At 43.4% G+C, this 19,424-nt stretch overlaps 1 protein-coding gene across 1 annotated transcript in view; it reads right to left on the bottom strand.

Moving 5' to 3' along the window:
- Window positions 1-19,424, bottom strand: part of IMPG2 (interphotoreceptor matrix proteoglycan 2) — an 89,763-nt gene that overhangs the window by 26,866 nt on the left and 43,473 nt on the right. Inside the window, exons 4-8 of the mRNA XM_077807306.1 lie at window positions 19,233-19,264; window positions 19,107-19,130; window positions 6,177-6,226; window positions 5,565-5,656; window positions 1,675-1,836 (exon numbers count right to left, since the gene is read on the bottom strand). Coding sequence (XP_077663432.1) covers window positions 1,675-1,836; window positions 5,565-5,656; window positions 6,177-6,226; window positions 19,107-19,130; window positions 19,233-19,264 — 360 coding nt within the window. The remainder of the gene's footprint in view (window positions 1-1,674; window positions 1,837-5,564; window positions 5,657-6,176; window positions 6,227-19,106; window positions 19,131-19,232; window positions 19,265-19,424) is intronic.

Below are 19,424 nucleotides of genomic sequence, written 5' to 3'. Positions count from 1 at the left end.
AATAATGTTTTTATAATAATAAAGCAAAATGCATTAGTAAAAGCAGAAAAGGAAACCGAGAACTTCCCAACTCAGGCTTCAACTGAGTCCCTCTGCCCCACTGTATGGAGCCCATCCTTCACAAAAGCACCTTCCCATCTCTACCTGCAAAAAAGCCAAATTATAGTCCTGTACGAAGAGATGGAGAAGCTCAACTAGATTAATCCCTAGTCAACAAGAACCAGGCTGTGCCCCTGTACACTGTCCATAGGACACAACTCCACGACTGCAGGAGCTGTTGCGCTGGCACTCTCTCAGGCATTTCATAAAGCATAATTTTGGGGAGTTCAAGTATAAAGGGAAAATCCCACAGTGCTGTGCTGACAACATATGGTGAGTGTATGCCCCAGCATTCTCACTGAGTTAGAGTCTGGATCTCAGAGCAGCAGCACTGGTTTACCATTCAAAGCAGAGCAGGCTGTCGTAGATCAGGACAGCAAGGATATTTGAGGCATCACATTTTTAATAACTGGAGAGTGAGGTGATAGGCATTTCCCAGCATGCCTCAGGCAGCAAAATCGCTAGCTAGCTCAGGAGAACCACGTAAGGAAAAGCTGTCCCTAACACGGCTGCCACATAGAATCATAGAATATCAGGGTTGGAAGGGACCTCAGGAGGTCATCTAGTCCAACCCCCTGCTCAAAGCAGGACCAATCCCCAATTAAATCATCCCAGCCAGGGCTTTGTCAAGCCTGACCTTAAAAACTTTTAAGGAAGGAGATTCTACCACCTCCCTAGGTAATGCATTCCAGTGTTTCACCACCCTCCTAGTGAAGAAGTTTTTCCTAATATCCAAACTAAACCTCCCCCACTGCAACTTGAGACCATTACTCCTTGTCCTGTCCTCTTCTACCACTGAGAATAGTCTAGAACCATCCTCTCTGGAACCACCTCTCAGGTAGTTGAAAGCAGCTATCAAATCCCCTCTCACTCTTCTCTTCTGCAGACTAAACAATCCCAGTTCCCTCAGCCTCTCCTCATAAGTCATGTGTTCCAGACCCCTAATCATTTTTGTTGCCCTTCGCTGGACTCTCTCCAATTTATCCACATCCTTCTTGTAGTGCGGGGCCCAAAACTGGACACAGTACTCCAGATGAGGCCTCACCAATGTCGAATAGAGGGGAACGATCACGTCCCTCGATCTGCTCGCTATGCCCCTACTTATACATCCCAAAATGCCATTGGCCTTCTTGGCAACAAGGGCACACTGCTGACTCATATCCAGCTTTTCGTCCACTGTCACCCCTAGGTCCTTTTCCGCAGAACTGCTGCCTAGCCATTCGGTCCCTAGTCTGTAGCTGTGCATTGGGTTCTTCCGTCCTAAGTGCAGGACCCTGCACTTATCCTTATTGAACCTCATCAGATTTCTTTTGGCCCAGTCCTCCAATTTGTCTAGGTCCCTCTGTATCCTATCCCTGCCCTCCAGCGTATCAACCACTCCTCCCAGTTTAGTATCATGTGCAAATTTGCTGAGAGTGCAATCCACACCATCCTCCAGATCATTTATGAAGATATTGAACAAAACCGGCCCCAGAACCGACCCCTGGGGCACTCCACTTGACACCGGCTGCCAACTAGACATTCTATCATTGCTACCGGGAGCTTGTGGGAAAAAGATCAGAGAAGGTAAATTACCTGGGAAATAAATTGTTCTGAGAGTAGCTGATGCTGCATGGTGGATGGGTCACGCAATTCCTCAGTGTATTTCTCTCCCAAAATAAGGATTCTGAACTCAACCATCTGGTCAGGAACAGGTTTCATCAGCTTCCCATCCTCCTTCTTGATCTCATTGTTGATCTAGGAAAAAAGAAAACAATGGGATTTAGTGACCTGTATGATTTGCTCTTGGTTATTTTTTATATGAAGCTCAATCCTTGGGCCATTCTACGCTTTGTGGGTTTTATCCATGCAGAGGGCAGGACACACACAAGTTTCCTATTTGTTTATGGCGTCATTTTGCGGGCAAGTATCCCCCCTTTTCCCTCAGTGAAATAGGATGGGATTCAGCTTCTGTAACCAAAGGATCTCATGAGATATGCGTGGATATTGGGTGATCTGCAGATACCCAATTGTATCCCCTTTGATCTGGAGAGCTGCACTGTTATTTTTGAAGCAACCCTGGTGCCAATGGCTGATACCTCAGAAGGCTGTGCTGCCGGGGAATTTGCGGGCATTACTGCTGATTCAGGAAGCAAGCAATATCCAATCAAACTTCACCTAAAATATGCAGGGTTAGCAGGGCAGTGTGCCGTGAAGAACAGTTGCTTCTTAGCTCTGCTTCACTGTGACCCTACCTATCAGCCCCAGCCCACAATTTTTTGTTATTGTAAGGTCAGGCTTCCCACAGGGCCCCAGGGGGAACATGCCACAGAATCAGTCCTTCCTCCCTTCATGCGCCCCAGCCAAGGTCAACTTAGACTGTAAGGCCAGAAGGGACCATCATGATCACCTAGACTGACCTGCCCACTGTAGGCTACAAGACTTCACCCACCCACTCCTGTAACAAACCCCTAACCTCTGGCTCAGTTATTGAAGTCCTCAAATCATGGTTTAAGATATCAAGTTACAGAGAATGCACAGGTTATTCTAATTTAAACCTGCAAGTGACCCATGTCCCAGGCTGCAGAAGATGAAACTCCCCTCTCACCCCCCAGGGTCTTTGCCAATTTGACTCAGGGAAAATTCCTTACCAGCCCCAAATATGGGATCAGTTAGACCTGGGCATGTGGGCAAGACCCAGCCAGCCAGACACCAGGGAAAGAATTCTCTATAGTAACTCAGAGCCCTCCCCAGCAGGTGTCCCATTACCAGCCGTTGGGGATCTTTGCTGCTTGCAGTCGCAGATCAGTGACATACCATTGTAGGCAGTCTCATCATATCATCCCCTCCATAAGCTTATTAAGCTCAGTCTTGAAGCCAGTTAGATTTTTTGCCCCTAGTGCTCCCCTTGAAAGGCTGTTCCAGAACTTCACTCCTCAGATAGTTAGAAACCTTCCTCTAATTTCAAGCCTAAACTTGCTCATGACCAGTTGCTATCCATTTGTTCTTGTGTCCACGTTGGTGCTTAACTTAAATAACTCCTCTCCCTCCCTGGTAGTTATCCCTCTGATGTATTTATAGAGAGCAGGCATATCTCCCCTCAGCCTTCATTTGGTTAGGCTAAACCAGTCAAGCTCTTTGAGTCTCCTCTCCTACAGAAGGTTTTCCATTCCTCTGATCATCCTCATAGCCCTTCTCTGCACCTGTTACAGCTTCAATTCATCCTTCTTACTCCCAGGAGAACAGAACTGCACCCAGATGAGGTCTCACCAATGTCGTGAATAATGGTACTAACACTTCCCTGTCTCTACTGGAAATACCTCGCCTGATGCATTCTAAGATTGCATTAGCCTGCTGTGGCTCCCCTCTGCTGACAGAAACAGAATGGAGAATATTGCCCTATACTAAGTGTTAATGATGAGGGGGCGGAACCCAGTTGATTTGGAGGCGTTTTTGTTTTTTATTTACAAACCTCTAGGATTACTTTTTTTAGGTTTGTATAACTTGAAGATCTTTTTCCTGTTATTTAAATTAATTTTTCCCGCAAGGCAGATTAAAATAATAAAAAAAACAAAACAAAAGAGAGAGATTTTGTTTAAACTAAAGAGCAGCCTTTGCTGTATCTGACATGAGGGACGGAAACCTTCCCCATCACACCTCCTTCTCCAAAAGATTCACTGCCATCAGCAAGTGCCTTCTATACTGTTTAGAGCTTGTAATGATTTTTAAATGTAATTCTCTCCCTCCAAACCCCCCATTCACAGGCTGCTGATGGTTAAAGGAAAAAAAAAAAAAAAAAGACATCTTGTAAACTGTCTTGGGGCTTGTGGCTCCTTAGTGCTCTACAGCGTCCTCCCCCCGTCTCAATTTTGCAGATATCAGTGTTTACACCTTTAGGAGAGGATTTCCATTCCCCTGAGGCTCAGAGTTCTGAAGTCTGATCTTGGACTTCTCCTGGTAAGAAGGGTTCTTGTGTCACTGGGTAACCATCAGTGGTCAGGCTCATTGGTAATAAACCTAAAACTAGCTGGCATCCGACGGCAAATTTACATGTAGTGGACAGCTATTACTACCTGATTGTTTGTGTTTCTGTGCGGTGTGAACCGCTGGCCAGTCACCCAAAAATAAAGGTAAAGGCAGCGTGTAAATATATAAGATGAGAAATGCTGGCTTTTGTTCTTGTAATTTACAATACAGTTTGGGTGCACTGAGTAGTGTTACTTTATAAAAAGAGAAAGCACTGTAGCAGCAGTAATCTAATTTTACATTGCCCTCTGAATTACTGAGTAGTCCCCATCTCTGCTCAGCTACACTTCTAACACAATCCATGCAATTCTTTTATAAAAAGAACAATGGTGTAGGTGGGACCAAACCAGAGGCACTGTCAGTCAGTGATTTAGAACCAGAGCCATGATAAACTCAGGAACCACGTTACAAGGGGTCACGTAAACTTCATATTCAGTGTTTGTTCTTGGTAGTTCAGAGAGTTTCATATTCAAACAGACCTGAAAACTCCAAGAGAAGCTATAGAGTTTGGCTTGGTTTGGATCACAATCATGCTAAACTACTGAGCTTTGCATGATTTTAGCCCAGTACCATAAATTAGCCCAGTTTCAGGAACCTTTCAGTTAATCTAATGAGAGTTTGAAGCTTATAACAAAACCCAAAACAGGCAATTTCACCTCACAGATTTGCACAGTTTTCTTCTCTAGTCATGCAAGCCAACAATTTCAGAAGTAGGTGCCTAAAGTTTGGCCCTAATCCATTTTTAGGCACCTAATTAACCAGTGGTCTGTTTTCCAGAAGATCTGAGGCAATCACAGCTCCCAATGACTTCATTGGGAGTTGTAGGTGTTCAGCATCTCTGAAAGCCAGTTCACTTTTACATTGGGTACTTAAAAAGGAATTTGGGTATCTAACTTTAGGTATTCAAGTTTGGAGAGTTTTGCCTTAGATAGATACCAAGGTGACGGATGCTTATAAATACTACCATCTCAATGAAATCCTTCTATTAGATAGGATTTTCAAAAGTACCAGAATGACTCTGGAGCACAAGTCACGTTGTCTTCCAATAGGAATTGTGCTCCTAAGTCACACAGGTACTTTTGAAAACCTCACCCAGTGTCCAGTCCTGCAGTACTAGCAAAACACACACTGACTTCTGGGTGGAGTCCATGTTTAGCAATGTGTGGAAGCTTCACTATGAACCCTGTGTGACTGGGAGAATCTCTTTCTGCAGTAAACTAACTTTACGTAATTCATCCCATTGGTTCAGACATTACCTCATCAAGGCATTGCTTTATCAAGTCTCGCCAGTAAATTTCTTAAATCCTGCCGACCCTCAGTAATTACTATCTTTTGTTTGAAACTATTAGAAATCCTGTGGCAGGATCAGAAAAAAGAGGTGAAAGAGAGACAAGCTGGATTAAGAAGCAATGCAAACCCAAGTAACAGCAGTTACGAAGGGCAAATGAAGAACTACTTACGCTAGCATCTGAATCTTCATTCTTGTTGAAGGTATAATCTGATGGACTCTCAATGGAGACCTCATGAGGGGGTGGGACATTGGCAGCTGCATCTGAGAACGAGAAGAAACTTTTTAAAAAAATATAATACAAACACCTGTGCACACTTCCTGCTAGACAGTTCAACACACTAAAATATGTTTGCAATTATTCCTGCTCCCACCATCCTGAGAAGAACAAAGCAGATGAATCATTTGATAGGGTACAGAAAAAATAAATCAAAGATATTATTCAGGACTACACAAAAATCTGATCTGCCTAACAAGGATGTGATACTTTTGAAAGTGTAAAATCACAGATATTAAAAAGCATCCCAAGCCAATTTTAAAATTAGAATCTTTCAAGGTGCATGCAATTGCACGTTAGGCATTGACAGCATCATTATTTGTATTACAGTAGCATCTACAGGACCCTATCAGGATCAGCGGTGACCTCAAGGTTAAAGGATCCATGTCTAATTACCAATCCCAAGCCATCAAGCTCCCCAAGGTGAATGTTGCAATACATTTAAAACGTCAGTTTATACAAGCACCTAGATGGATAGAGATAAATATAAGCAGATGAGAACAAGACCTCTTAGTGTGGTAGCATCAGCAGCTGGAGACGGTGTTGGAATTCCAGAGCTGAAAAACAAAACAGAAACTGGAATAAAAATATGAAATTAAGGGTAAGAATGTGAGAGGGTTTTTTTTTTAAAAAATCTAGTTAAGGTTCTATCACCCAGTTTTACCGGAGTATCTATTACCAAATCAAAAGGCACATTTTCAGAATAAATTCTCCAAGCATTACTTTGCTGACAACCTCATAAAAAGCAGATTTTACATTTTAACGATCAGCAGCAATTTGGTAATGAGTCACTTGCATCTGCACAACAGTTATCACACATCTTAGAAAGCTTAGCAACACAAAGCTTGCTTTATATTATGGGCCAGTCCTCCTTGCCTTACTCAGTCTCCTTGGGTATGTTTACTCAGCTGGGAGGGGTGAGTCCCAGCACTCCAGCTAGCATGCTGAAGACAGCAGTGAAAATATTGTGGCATAGGTGGTAGCTTAGACTAGCCACCCAAACTGGGGGTCAGGAAGGCTTGGAATTAGGCAGCTAGTCTGAGCTGCCACCCACATGGCTATTTTTAACGTGCTAGCTCAAGCAGAGCTAGTTCAAGTCTGTCTACCTGCACTGGGAATCACACCTCCCAACTGCACTGCAGATGTACCCATTGACTTTAACGCTGAATTTAGCCAGAGATGAGTGAATAAATATATCAGAAATCAAATTCTGGCCTCAGTTGCACCCGCGCAACCTCACTACAGTCAGTTTTGGTTGCAGGAGTCAAACTGTGCTCATACAGCTATGATGTTGAGTTGCAGCCTCAGCAATGACCAGAATACAACTGTTCTAACTTTCAAAAGAGCAGAACACCCAAAGTTCCCATTGATTTGAAATGAAGCTATGGGTCCTTAGGAGTCCTGAAAATCAAGTCTTATGTTATTCAGACTTTGAACCTGATCCTGCAAGATGCAAAGTGCCTCCGGAGAGAAGCTAAATTCCCTTACTTCCAACTGACCTGATTTACAAAATTAATTGCATCTAGCCTTTTAATGTCTTTGCAGGAGAAACAAATGAGAACAGCACACAGAGACAACGTGAAGACACCAGCGACAGCCTGTGAGGATCTGCAGATTTAAAAAAATGCCTCTCACAAGGAAGCTAACATAGTGAGACTCGGGAAAAGGTGTCATAGTCTTCTCTTTTCTACCACAGCTGAGGAAATAAATAGATAATTGAAATAACGTTGCACGTTTACTGTATGTTGAGTGCTGTAAAGTACAAAAATGAAGATGTAATCCATGCCCACAGATCTTAAAATCTAAGGTCTCAGCTTGCAAGGTGAAGAATGCACCATAGATGTCAGGGGGATTTGAGGGTACTCAAAAATTTTCTGGTATAGACGTTAGAGCCCAAAGAGAGGCCAAAACCCAAGAGGTGCTGAGCACTAGCCACTCCCACTAAAGTCAATGGGAACAAGTACAAGTACAAGGCACTCAGCACCTCTCCAGTTTTGCTCCATTTCATACATCCGTTCTACCTAAGACTGGCAAAAGAGCAAACTTTAGGTAATCCATTGCAGTAAGGGACCTGGGAGGGGCGGGGGGGGGATGAGGGTTTGGTTTATTTAATGAACAGATAACTTATACAAATCAGCCAAAAACAAAGGAATTCTGCTGGAAAGACCATTTAAAACACACTGAAGTTTATAACAAAGATCAGAACTGGATTAAAGTCATGGAACGAAAAGGAAGTTGCTCATACGTCTTCCGTCCCAGTGGTTTGCGGTCAAAATTATGTAAAATTCAGCAGCTTCAGCTGAGTTTCATATTCAAATTACTAGGGGGGTTCAAACCCAAAACTTTGGCCAAACATGAAAAACAAAACCACCCCAAACAAAATGAGATGAAAATTTCTCAATGTGAAAGGGAACCAGCAAGTTTTGCTTGGCTCTGGTTCTAAGCCTGAGCGATTTTGGGTCCAACCCTGCAAGCTGCTGAATCTGTACTGAAACTAATGAGAGTTTAGGGTATGCTTAGCATCTCACAGGACCAGCCCCTTAGTGAATACGACAATACTTGATTTGCAGGAAGGTACTTTTTTGGATAAATTCAGCAAATCTTTAAGATTGGGCTTTAAGCTCTGAAGAGACCTAATTCAGTGATCAGTTTAGGAAAATGAGTGTTTATTGGATTGAAATATTTCTTTCAATTGAAGGGAAAAATCTTATTTCATCGGTTGTAATATCTCTACCATAAAATGAACATTGCAGCAGGAAGAGTTCATCCTGATATGCTTCTAAGACATAAGATGGTACCGGAGACATTTTTTCTTTATTGTCTTGCTGTTTACAATTTTCAATCAAGAAAATTCCCTTCAACAAGAACATGCTAAAGTTCAAAATTGTGAATTTTAATGCATTTTAATGTTTATTTTGAGAACATCCTTTTTTTCCCCCCATATTGCTTTTAATCCCAAAGATTCTATGACTTACTTGGGGCTTTATCCTGCAGTCTTTACTCCAAAATTCCCCCTGAAGTTAGTGGGTGTTTTTCCCAAATAAAACAAAAAATTGGACCTTAGATCACCCCTCAAAGAATGGCAGAACTCTACACTAAGTCATTATTCTATATAGGCCCTTATTCAGCAAGGTTCTTAAGAACATGAGTAGTCCCAGTGAAGTCATTAAGATTCCTCACATCCTTTAAGTTTATGTTAAATATGTATATTGAAGTATTTTGCTAACTTGAGGTCATAATGGACAATTGTAAAACCTGTGGTTTTTCTCTGTGCCAACCCTCTTCATTGTTCATCCATCTTTCAAACATTTGACAAGAAAAACATTGAGTTCCAATAAGGTTTTTTTAAAAATCAGAACTATAATATACTCTCTAAATTTAGGGGAATCAGAACAATAGTGGGGCTCAAGTACTTGAAAAAGAATTGGTCTTCTTTGCAGCAGCCTGCCTGGAACACCATTTCCCATTTGTTCTATTTAATACCGTTTCCGTGGCTGGGCCATCTGCTGCCACTGAACTGGGAATCGTCCTGTGACTTTGGAGACAATGCTGAAAATCCTCCTCCACACACACACACAAAATGGAGCCTGACTAAATGCTTCAAATTACGCAGCTATACCCTAAGTTGAACTTTAGCAAGATCAAACATGTCTTTGTTCCAACACCGCTGACCTTTGAGTCCTGAGAAGCCCCTGGGTCCACTCACACTAATAATGGAGGAACTAGAAAGTGAAAAATCCTCGGCTTTCTTCCTTTAATTTTTAATGTGTCTAATCCTTTTCCTGGAGAAGATAACCTTAAAAACATAAAACTGATGTGAACAGGTTGCTAATGTTAAAAAACACAAGCAGCTGGGCTTCACCTCTGCAGCAGGAGACTGGAATTACCTAAAGATACATGCGCACGCACACAAAAACACACACGCAATGATGTAAAATGAGTATGTTGAGTTTGCTGTTTATCCCAAGGACTTATCTCGCTAAAGCTTCCCAGTATCCTTAGGCCAGCTCTGTACAGCTGTTGTGACAGTGTTAGCCCAGAAAACATTAAGTTTGGGGAGTGGCAAAAGAATGGTTTCTCATGCCTGTTCAGTAACATCCAGGCTGTCTTTGGATGGCACTTCTTAAAAAATTCCTGCTTAGAAAAGCAGAAAATATTGATTAAACAAGACTTCAAAATATTTTCCTGAGCAGTAAGCCAATGCATCTCAGAAAAACCCTCAAAAGTGCAGGTTACAGACATGAGATACAGCTGTTTATATTTGCTTCCAAGTCCTGGTATCTGTCACCTGTTTTCAGCAGCAGGACCATCTCCACTAGCTACAAATATAGTAGACGTTATCACTGAAATGATCATCAATCATATTACAGAAATATTGTGAAATGTTTAAAAGGATCAAATCAATGCACAGCCCAGAGCTGTGGACACCAGCCCACAAAGTGATCTAACAAAGAGATGAAGTTTGTTGAAAGTAGTATAGTCTGGTGATGAGAGCAGTAAGTACAGTGATTTGTGTATCTGTTGATTTTGACTGGTCTTTACAAAAGGAAGAGTTGGACAGATGCCCAGACTAGAGAACATTTCCTGGTAGTGTAGAAGAGGTGTTACTAAAAATACCCTGCCGGTAACAAAGGCAATCATTAAAGACCAAATGCTCTTGTTCTTAACGTGGACAACGGTCCAGGTCTACATAATCTATGGATTTTAAAGGACTTCAGGTTAGATAATTTGCGACTTCTTTTTGGTACATTTAGAATCTCAAGAAAATAAGTGGCAAGATTCCTGACATCTGGAAAGATGCACCTTGTTAGCATACCAAAACTATTCAAACAAAGGCTATAAGATAAGTGATGATTAGAGCTGAAAGAATAATATATAACGTAAGTTAGTCAACAAATTTTGCTTCTTTTTCTGTTCATGCAATGTCAATGAACAATTTGTGATTTTCTTAATTGTAATTAATAAATTTGAATCAATTTTGTTTATTTAGTTGCTTCCTATTCTAAATTTGAAGTCAGAGCTATCTTGTTTCCTGATCAAATACTTCCAATCTATTCAGGTTCTGACTCCCAATGACTTCAAAGGGCATTAGATCAAGTCCACAATCAGGTTTCTTTCTAAGGTACCTGTCACTATAGCATCTAAATGTCATATTTCTGATGCAATGTTCACAGAAAGCAAATTTGAAATTAACTTTCCCAAAGTATTGGATGGAATGTGCAAACCAAAAATTCACTTCCCACAAGTGTTCAAGATAGTGAAACTCATACACAAAAATTCATAGAAAGCAAAGACAAAAGATGTACATTTCCCACTGAAGCACAATCATGCCAGCATAGATTTAAAATAATACTCTGCTCATCTATAATGCTTCCCACTCAAGATGCTCTAAGCCAGCAGTTCTCAAACTGTGGGTCGGGATCCCAAAGTGGGTCGCCACCCCATTTTAATGGGGTCGCCAGGGCTGGCTTAGACTTGTACTCTTGAGGGCATTCTGCACCCAAAAAAATAAAAATTCTGCTCACAAAATTTTAAAATTCTGAAAATTTTATTTGTCAAATAAATTTGGAGGCTCCAGTATGGCATTGGGGAGCACAGGCCACTGGCTGCACAGAGATGGTAGATCACTGTGCAGCTTTCCCCCAGGACACGGACTCAGCAGTGAGGCTATACCCAATCCTGACACAGCGCAAGGACCAGGCTTGCCCCAGAACACCCCAGGGTCCTGCCCCTCAGTGCCAGGTGCACGAGGTGTGGGCAGGCAGGTTCAGCAAGGCAGGATCCAAGTGTGGAGGACTTAGTGTGGGGGGGATCCAGGTGTGGGTTGAGAGGGTTCTGTGTGGGGCAATCTGGGTGCGAGTGGCTCAGTGGGGGATCTGGATACATAGGGGCTTGTTGTGGGGTTTTGGGTGCAATGGTAATGGGACTCCGCAGGGGAGTCCAGGTGAAGGTGGCTGGGGCTCAGCGGAGGGAGAGGGTCTGTGTGTGTGGGGATAGAACTTGGCAGGGGAGTCTGGGTGTGTGTGTGTGTGGAGGGGCTCAGTGGGGAGTCCAGATGCTGGGGGACTGGGGCGTGGATCCAGGTGCAGCTGGTTGGGGCTAGGTGGGGTGGTCCAGGTGCAGGGGAAGTTGAGCTTATCAGGTGGGGTTTCTGAGTACGGGGGAGGGGGTCGAGGCTCAGCAGGAGGGTCTGGGTTTGAGGGAGTCTGGATGCATGGGGGTTGGGCAGATACGGGAGCAGCTCCCTGTAGCTCCCTCCCCCTGCAGCTGAGGAGTGATGGGTGCAGGAAGTGGGTGGGGAACAGAGTTTGCAGAGCTTCCTGCAACTGAGGGAGAAATCTGGGGGTGGGTCTGACCCAGCTCCAAATGCCGTGCAGGGGAAGAGGAAGTCCTGTCCTCCCCAGCCCAGCCAGGACTAGCAGCTGTGCCTAGTGCAGGGTCAGAGCCACCAGCTGGGTCTTCCCCAGTCCCACCCTCTGCTCCACAGGGATTTACCTCTCTGCCAGGTGCCCTGGACACCCGAAACATACTGCTGGTGAGGGTCGCATGGCTGCTCTTGTGACTTCCCTTTGGTTCCCCATCAGAAAGTCATTTTTCTGCAGGGAAGCAATGAAATCTGTGGGAGACAAACTCTGTGCATGTGCAGTGGCACAGAATTCCCCCAAGAGTAGACTTGCTGGGGCCCGAGGCTGAAGCCCAAGCCCCACTGCCTGGGACCAAAGCCCAAGGGCTTCAGCCCTGGGCGGTGGGGCTCAGGTTACAGGCCCCCTGCCTGGGGCTGAAGACCTTGGGCTTCAGCTTTGCCACCCCACCCCACCTGCGGCAGCGGGGCTCAGGCAGGCTCAGGCTTCAGGGCCCCCCTTGTAGGATCATGTAGTAATTTTTGTTGTCAGAAGTGGGTCACAGTGCAATGAAGTTTGAGAAGCCCTGCTCTAAGCCCTTTACGAATTAAGCCTCACATGAACCTCCTTTTACATAAAGGAAACAGGAGCACAAAAAGGAAAAGTGACTTGCATATCGTGACAAGGCAAGTCAGTGGCGGAGCGAGGAAAGAAGACTATTTTATTACTTTAATCCCCCTGATTTACTGGAAGATCATTTTTAGCTAATTTGCTGGAGTTTTTGAAGACTTTTTTCCTCAAGGGAGACCAAAAAAACGCATATAATGCTACAGTATAAACTCTAGTTTTATTTTTCCCTGGCCAAATTTCCAAAATTCCAGTTGCTTAAAATTAGGCTTCTAAATGCTTACACAGGGACCTCAATAAAAGTGGCCTGTTCTTCCTCTCAGCAGCAGCTTGTTCCAGCTCTCGCTGCCACCTCCTCTCAACTCCAAGGAGCGTGGGGGCAGATGGAGCCAGCTGCTGCTGAGAGAAAAAAGCAGTTGGCAGGGAGTGGAAGAGGGAACGACACGGTCAGAGGGGGAAGTCCCTGGTTTGCAGGCACAGGGAAGCAACCATGAGGGGAGAAAACAGGAAGGATGTTGGAAGCAGCCATGATGATGGCAGGAGATGGGGAGGATGGCCGTAGCTCTCATTTATAAAATGGTCGCTGGCAGAAATTTTCTAATGACATCTAGGTACAGAGCCTGCTATTTTCAACTAGAGAAGTTCCCCCAATTGTAACTCTGACCGTTGTCCCCTGGGTTAGGGATCAGGTTGGTGCAAGCCATGGTTTATAATGGAGCAGCACATCTGCACAAGGTGCATACGCTCATGCAGCTCCACCAGTGAAGGAAAGGCCTTTCTCTGTTAAAATATAGCCAATTAAATCTCATTAAACGCTAACTGAACAACTCTTTCCAAGACCAGACAACTGATAAAATGAGGACCAAACAGCCTCTGTAATGTCAAGAGCAACTTCTACAGCAACAACCACCTAGTTTATGCTAAATTTTTGAATTCAAGTGCCCATGCATGCATCCAGACATGCATATGGACAAGCAGAGAGATTTGATCATTATAATAAGAAATAAATGGTATTGTTACACACACAATTTTCACTCACAACTGGCTGAAAACACAAGTCAGGGTCCAACTATATCTCAGGTTTGACCCTACTGAAATCAATGAAGTAACACTAGGGATAGATTTTGCCCAGTTAACTAAAGTGGTTTTCCACATCAGAGGCCTACAACACTGGTTTTAGGAACAATGTTAACCAACCACATTGCATGTGCAAATCTGTGTTTCCTGATTGATTTGCCAGTACTCAATACTTATTTCTGGACTCCTAGCTTAAAATGTTAATTTAATAAAAATGGATACTTGAGAAACTCCTGGCTACAGTGGAGATATTTCCAGATGCTTCTGATGAAGACATTCAGAATGTACATAATACATATATTGACTCAATGTTTTAGTGACCATCAAATATATATTGCCCTTCACGGTAAATACAGATGCAAATTCTCCTTTATCCTTTTTCAATCATTGGATCAATACATGTTGAAGTTCACCCAAACATGAAATCACTGGGACACATTCTACCCTTAGTTATATTCATGCAACCCTGTGACTTCAGTGAGAAGAATTTAGGCATTTGTTGGGCCACTGTGAACTTGAGAAAAGAATACTCGACAAAAATGTAATTTCTCTTGTCCTACCTGCACAAGTGAAGACCTGGACCAGCGTGGCTGAGCATTCAGCAAAATATACAAATATATCATGTATGTTTGGAGAGGCAGGAAGGAGCACACAAAAGAAAGAAGGATGAGCAATGCTGCACTATGGTGCCTTGGCAGAAATAATTGGTTTCAGACCATCTAGTTCTGTTAACTACTTGATCCTAGGCAGCAATAGTAAGGTCCAAAGGCACAGCCCTAGGGGCACCCACAAGCTGAACTGGGACTAAAGAAAGCCCTTTTAAGCAAGCAGTTCTCATGAAGAGTGTACCCCAAGATAGGTTCTTTATCTTTTCTTTATGATACATCAGTCATGCCACAGATTTTCCCCTGCCTTCTGAGAGGATCTGAAGCGGTCTTCTGTGTATTTATAGGTCCCAAACCAGCAAAGCACTTAAACATGAATAGACCCACTGAAGTCATAAGATGCGCATACTTAAGTGCTTTGCTGGATCAAGGCCTCCAGTTAACAGCAAAGCAACACTTTAGATCTATCATATGATGGTACATCTGTGATACCATTGATGTCTTTTAGGTCATTTTAAAAATAAATTAGTAGTTAAGATTTTTCTCTGGATTTTTTTTTGCTTGTTTAATTTAAGAATAATTATGTGTGCCATGCCCCCAGCTCTCTAATATGAAAGAAAATGATCCCAATAGTAATAGTCTCCACTCAGGGTCTGGTTGGGAAGCGTGGCCTAGTGGGTCACAGCCACAACCCCTGCTCCCCCCCGCCCAAGCTCTGACCCGGGGCCCTTTTAGCTAACAGTAACCTGGCCACCAAGACCACTTAAGGTTGTCCTCCCTGGGCCTCTTCCTCTCTTCCCCCCCGCAGGGTCCAAGGCCTTCGCCTGATGGGAAAATCCAAATCCCAGGGAAGCAAGAGGGAGTCGCCACTGTCCAGGGCCACAGAATACTTCCCTCTCTGCTTGTCTCTGCAGAGGGTCCCCCCTTTCCTCATCTTCCTTCTCTGTACCTTGGAGTCTTTAAACTGTGATTTGAGGACTTGAGTAACTCAGCCAGAGATTAGGGGTCTATTACAGGAGTGGGTGGGTGAGGTTCTGTGACCTGCTATGTGCAGGAGGTCAGACTAGATGATCATGATGGTCCCTTCTGGCCTTAAAGTCTATGAGATCCTGGAGTAAAATAGAGCCAAGCACGCTGAACTGTTTACTAAAATACAGGATACTTGTTACACCACAGACCTTCAACCTAGACTATCCAGGTTGATAAAGGAAGTGCACAGCCTATTCCTGTATCAAAGATGATGTACATGGGGGGGGGACACAGTCATACAGGTTACGGAGGATGTCAGCCTGTCTGCTTCCCTTCTCCCCCCAGCCAAGAACAAAGTCCTATAAAAAGTCAATAGCGATAATACCACCACTTATTTTTCCCAAAGCTTCACACAAAACGAGGTGCTTCTTATGTCATAATATATACAAGTGTATCTTTGGCAGGAAGCTGCATCCAAAAGTCAGCACAGACTATTTAAATCTGAAATTTCATGGTATTGTTACGGTAAGAGTCCTGACCCAGAAAGGTCCTCTGTATGTGTGGGGTGGGGAGGGGCGGGCGGGGGTTGTAAGTTATTGCAGGGGAGGTTGCGGTGCTGTTACCCTTACCTCTGCCTTGCTGCTGGTGGCGGCACTGCCTTCGGAGCTGGGCAGCTGGAGAGCGGCGGCTGCTGGCCGGGAGCCCAGCGCTGAAGGCAGAGCTGCCGCCAGCAACAGCGCAGAAGTAGGGATGGCACGGCATGGTGTGGCCACTCTTACTTCTGCACCGCTGCCTGCAAAGCTGGGCCCTCAGTCAGCAGCCGCCACTCTCTGGCTGCCCAGCTCTGAAGGCATCAATGCAGAAGTAAGGGCAGTATGGTATGGTATTGCCACCCTTACTTCTGCACTGCTGCTGGTGGGGAGCTGCCTTCAGAGCTGGGTGCCTGGCCAAGAGCCACCGCTCTCCAGCCGCCCAGCTCTGAAGGAAGTGCAGAAGTAAGGGTGGCAACACTGTGACCCCTCCTAAAATAACCTTGTGACATCCCCCCGCAACTCTCTTTTGGCTCAGCACTCCCAATTTGAGAAACGCTGGTCTCCCCTGTGAAATCTGAAAGCAACAAAAGACCAGATTTCACAGTCCATGACACATTTTTCATGGCCGTGAATTTGGTAGGACCCTAGTTATGCACCAAAGTCCTCATGTGCATAAAGGACTTGAGCATAGAACAACAGTTCCCCTCAACAGGCAAGATTGAGTCTGCCTGCTGACTCCTTCCGAAGGCTGGAGAGGGTTGGGGCATCTGCTCTTCCTAAAGGACCACTCAGGATGCCCAAGATAACCACTTAGCTCCTTATGTGCAAAAGTCAAGAGGAGAGCCAGCCAGCTTGTGCCTTCAGTAGGAGACATCAGTGGAGGCATCCCATTTGTCTCCGCAGTGGGAGGTGATCAGCTCTTCTTGTTAGATGCTTATGGGAGCTGGATACCATGCTATCCTGCCTCTTCATCGGAGTGTCCACATCCAATGTCAGTGAGTGTCCAGGCTAAATCATGGCCCACTTCAGAGGTCAACAGCAAAAGCCATTTTTTGTCTTGTGACCAACTGAAAGCCAACCAACATTGGTTGAAAATATCTACATGATTAATACAATACAATACAATAAACATATGGAGAATGTGATGAGAAATTGTGTGTTTGAGATGGGATTGAACCACGAACCACAAACCCCATTCCTAATTCAGGGGTATTTAGAATTGGTCTTCTGGTTCTGGCCCTTACAAAAGTAAGGCCACATCAAAGTTCTGATCCAAAGTTCAATTAAGGCTTCAGGTGCCACATTCTGGACTTGGTTCTCTAATGCTTAATAAAGATTTTGTGTATTTTGAATATACTGACGTACATGATAGTGAATCTCTTCCTGCTGACACCTGGTCCACAGCCAATCTGTCTAAGACAAATTCCAAATGCAAATTCAAATGTATATGTTCCCCTTTACGTTATCACCTAGTAGTTAGTTGACTTAATTCTTACATCATATTTTTGTTCCGCCAGACTACGTTTCAATACATTGCCTCATCTCCAAATGCAAAGTAAACTATCAATTTGAGGGAGGTGTGGGATGTTATAGAGTTAAAATGTTAAAAAAAAGTTAAACGAAAAAAGCAAAAGTGCAAAAGGAGAACACTCCATTGATTCCAATAAGAAACATGAGAAAGCCAACTCTAATTTTCTGCTGTGAACAGCCTCAGAGTAATTTACACTGGGTTGACTACAACATGTTTAGTACACCTACTTTAAATGAGAGACAGTAAATCCATCTGATGCATTCAATTGTATTAGCTAGCCAGCTGGTTATCAGTCTCCTTTACAATGCCTGTGTCAAAGACTACTACTTAAGGCAGCTGTTAATGTAAAGTTCACATTAAACAAAACATTATGCACCCCTTTCTGTCCTCAGAAACATGCAGTGTGAGGCAGAAGTCATCACTGTGCATGGATCCATGCATCCCAGGGCAGCATTTAACCCTATTTCATTAGTAAGTTATTTCTAGTCCTGTCACATTTCTCTGCATTTAGTACAGTTTTGTAAAGCAATTATTATGAAGAGATATTTAATTTCTTTTAAATCAAACCTTCCCATGCAGATTTTATTTTTCCCCTAAAACTTCCAACCTTCAAATTGAGACAAATCCCATTACCTGATTCTGAACTCTTTCACCCAAGTGTAAATCAGAAGCAACTCCATTAATGTAAGAGCTACACTGGGATAAAACTGATGTCAGTGAGAGAAGAATCAGGCCCACAAAGTTTAAGATGCCTAGAATGAATTAAATTGGCCAGAATATTTGTTTTACAGAAATGAAATCCTCAATGGCATGGGGGAAGCAGGATGGCAAACAAATTCTGAACAGATTTACAGCTCCTGAAACATCACTGAAGTCAGTCGGCTTTTGTGGGGTGTATGTCATAGCAGCCAAGTGTGGGGCGGGGGATAGGGAGAACTTTTCTTTGAATGTAGAGACTTTTGTTTTTAGTTTAAGTCCTGCCATTTTCTTCACCTCTGTGTTATTACGTTTTTATATGTGATACTGTGGTTATATGCTGTCGTTATGAGAACAATTACCTTTGTTTTTTAAAAAGTCTTTTCAGTGACTCATTTCCCCAGCAGGTGCACTATTTATATTTACCATAAAAATTTCATTAGCATTACACAGAGTTTTAAGTGAGAGATCTCCCTATTAAAATCAACAGGAGCTGTGCAGCTAATTTCCCTGTGATAACATGTTTAGAGTACACCTCTTATGGCATTTTAAACGTATATAAAAATATTAACAAACAGAACATTAATGGGTCCAATTTTCAAGGGTGCCCAGAGCCATCTCTAGAGTTTCAAGTCTCCAGGCATGAAGGGCTCACCAAGTACAAACTTGCTGGGTCACAGCCCAGAGTACTCCGCTACAAACACAGGCCACAGTGACATGGCTCTTTCCCCAGGTCAGATCCTGCACTAATCTCTTTACCGCTCCGGTAAAGATTGTGTATTTGCCTGGCTGGACACAACTAAGTACAGTATTGTGTTCAGTGAGGCAAAAATACAGGTGCTTTACTAGGCAGGCTGAGATGCTCTGAACATGCCAACCATGCTGGGACACTCTGCCTGTTGCTTGCACAAGCGATCTCCACACTACTTAGGTCCTGACTCCTCTGCACCAGGGTGAATTTCATCATTTATCACTTAAGACTAAAAACAAAATCTGCAATGTGTAAACTAAATTAAGCAGGGTCTGGCCACAAGCTTTAAAAAGTAAAAATGACTTACCCACAGGACCAATCACTGCAGGCGCTGGAGAGAAACCAGAACGAGAGAAAGATTTACAAAATGTCACAACTCAGCTTTATAGCTGTTACCTTACAGTATAAAGTATAGGGCAGTGTAAATACTCACCCATCCATTTCTTCTTTCATATAGGACAGTTTCTGAAAAGATAAGAATATTCCAAGTAAGTTGAGGGGAGAATTAAAATGGAATTTAATATCCAAAATTTTTTTCCCAGAAATATTTTAACATTGATAACATAGGCAGAAAGTAGTATATTTATTATTAAAGCAACTGATGAAAATAAACTGGCCAAAATTT

The sequence above is a fragment of the Eretmochelys imbricata genome, chromosome 1 (genome assembly GCF_965152235.1).
Source record: "Eretmochelys imbricata isolate rEreImb1 chromosome 1, rEreImb1.hap1, whole genome shotgun sequence".
NCBI lineage: Eukaryota > Metazoa > Chordata > Testudines > Cheloniidae > Eretmochelys > Eretmochelys imbricata.
Note: the sequence above shows the minus strand (reverse complement) of the source record. Positions and strands in the feature narration are given on the sequence as shown.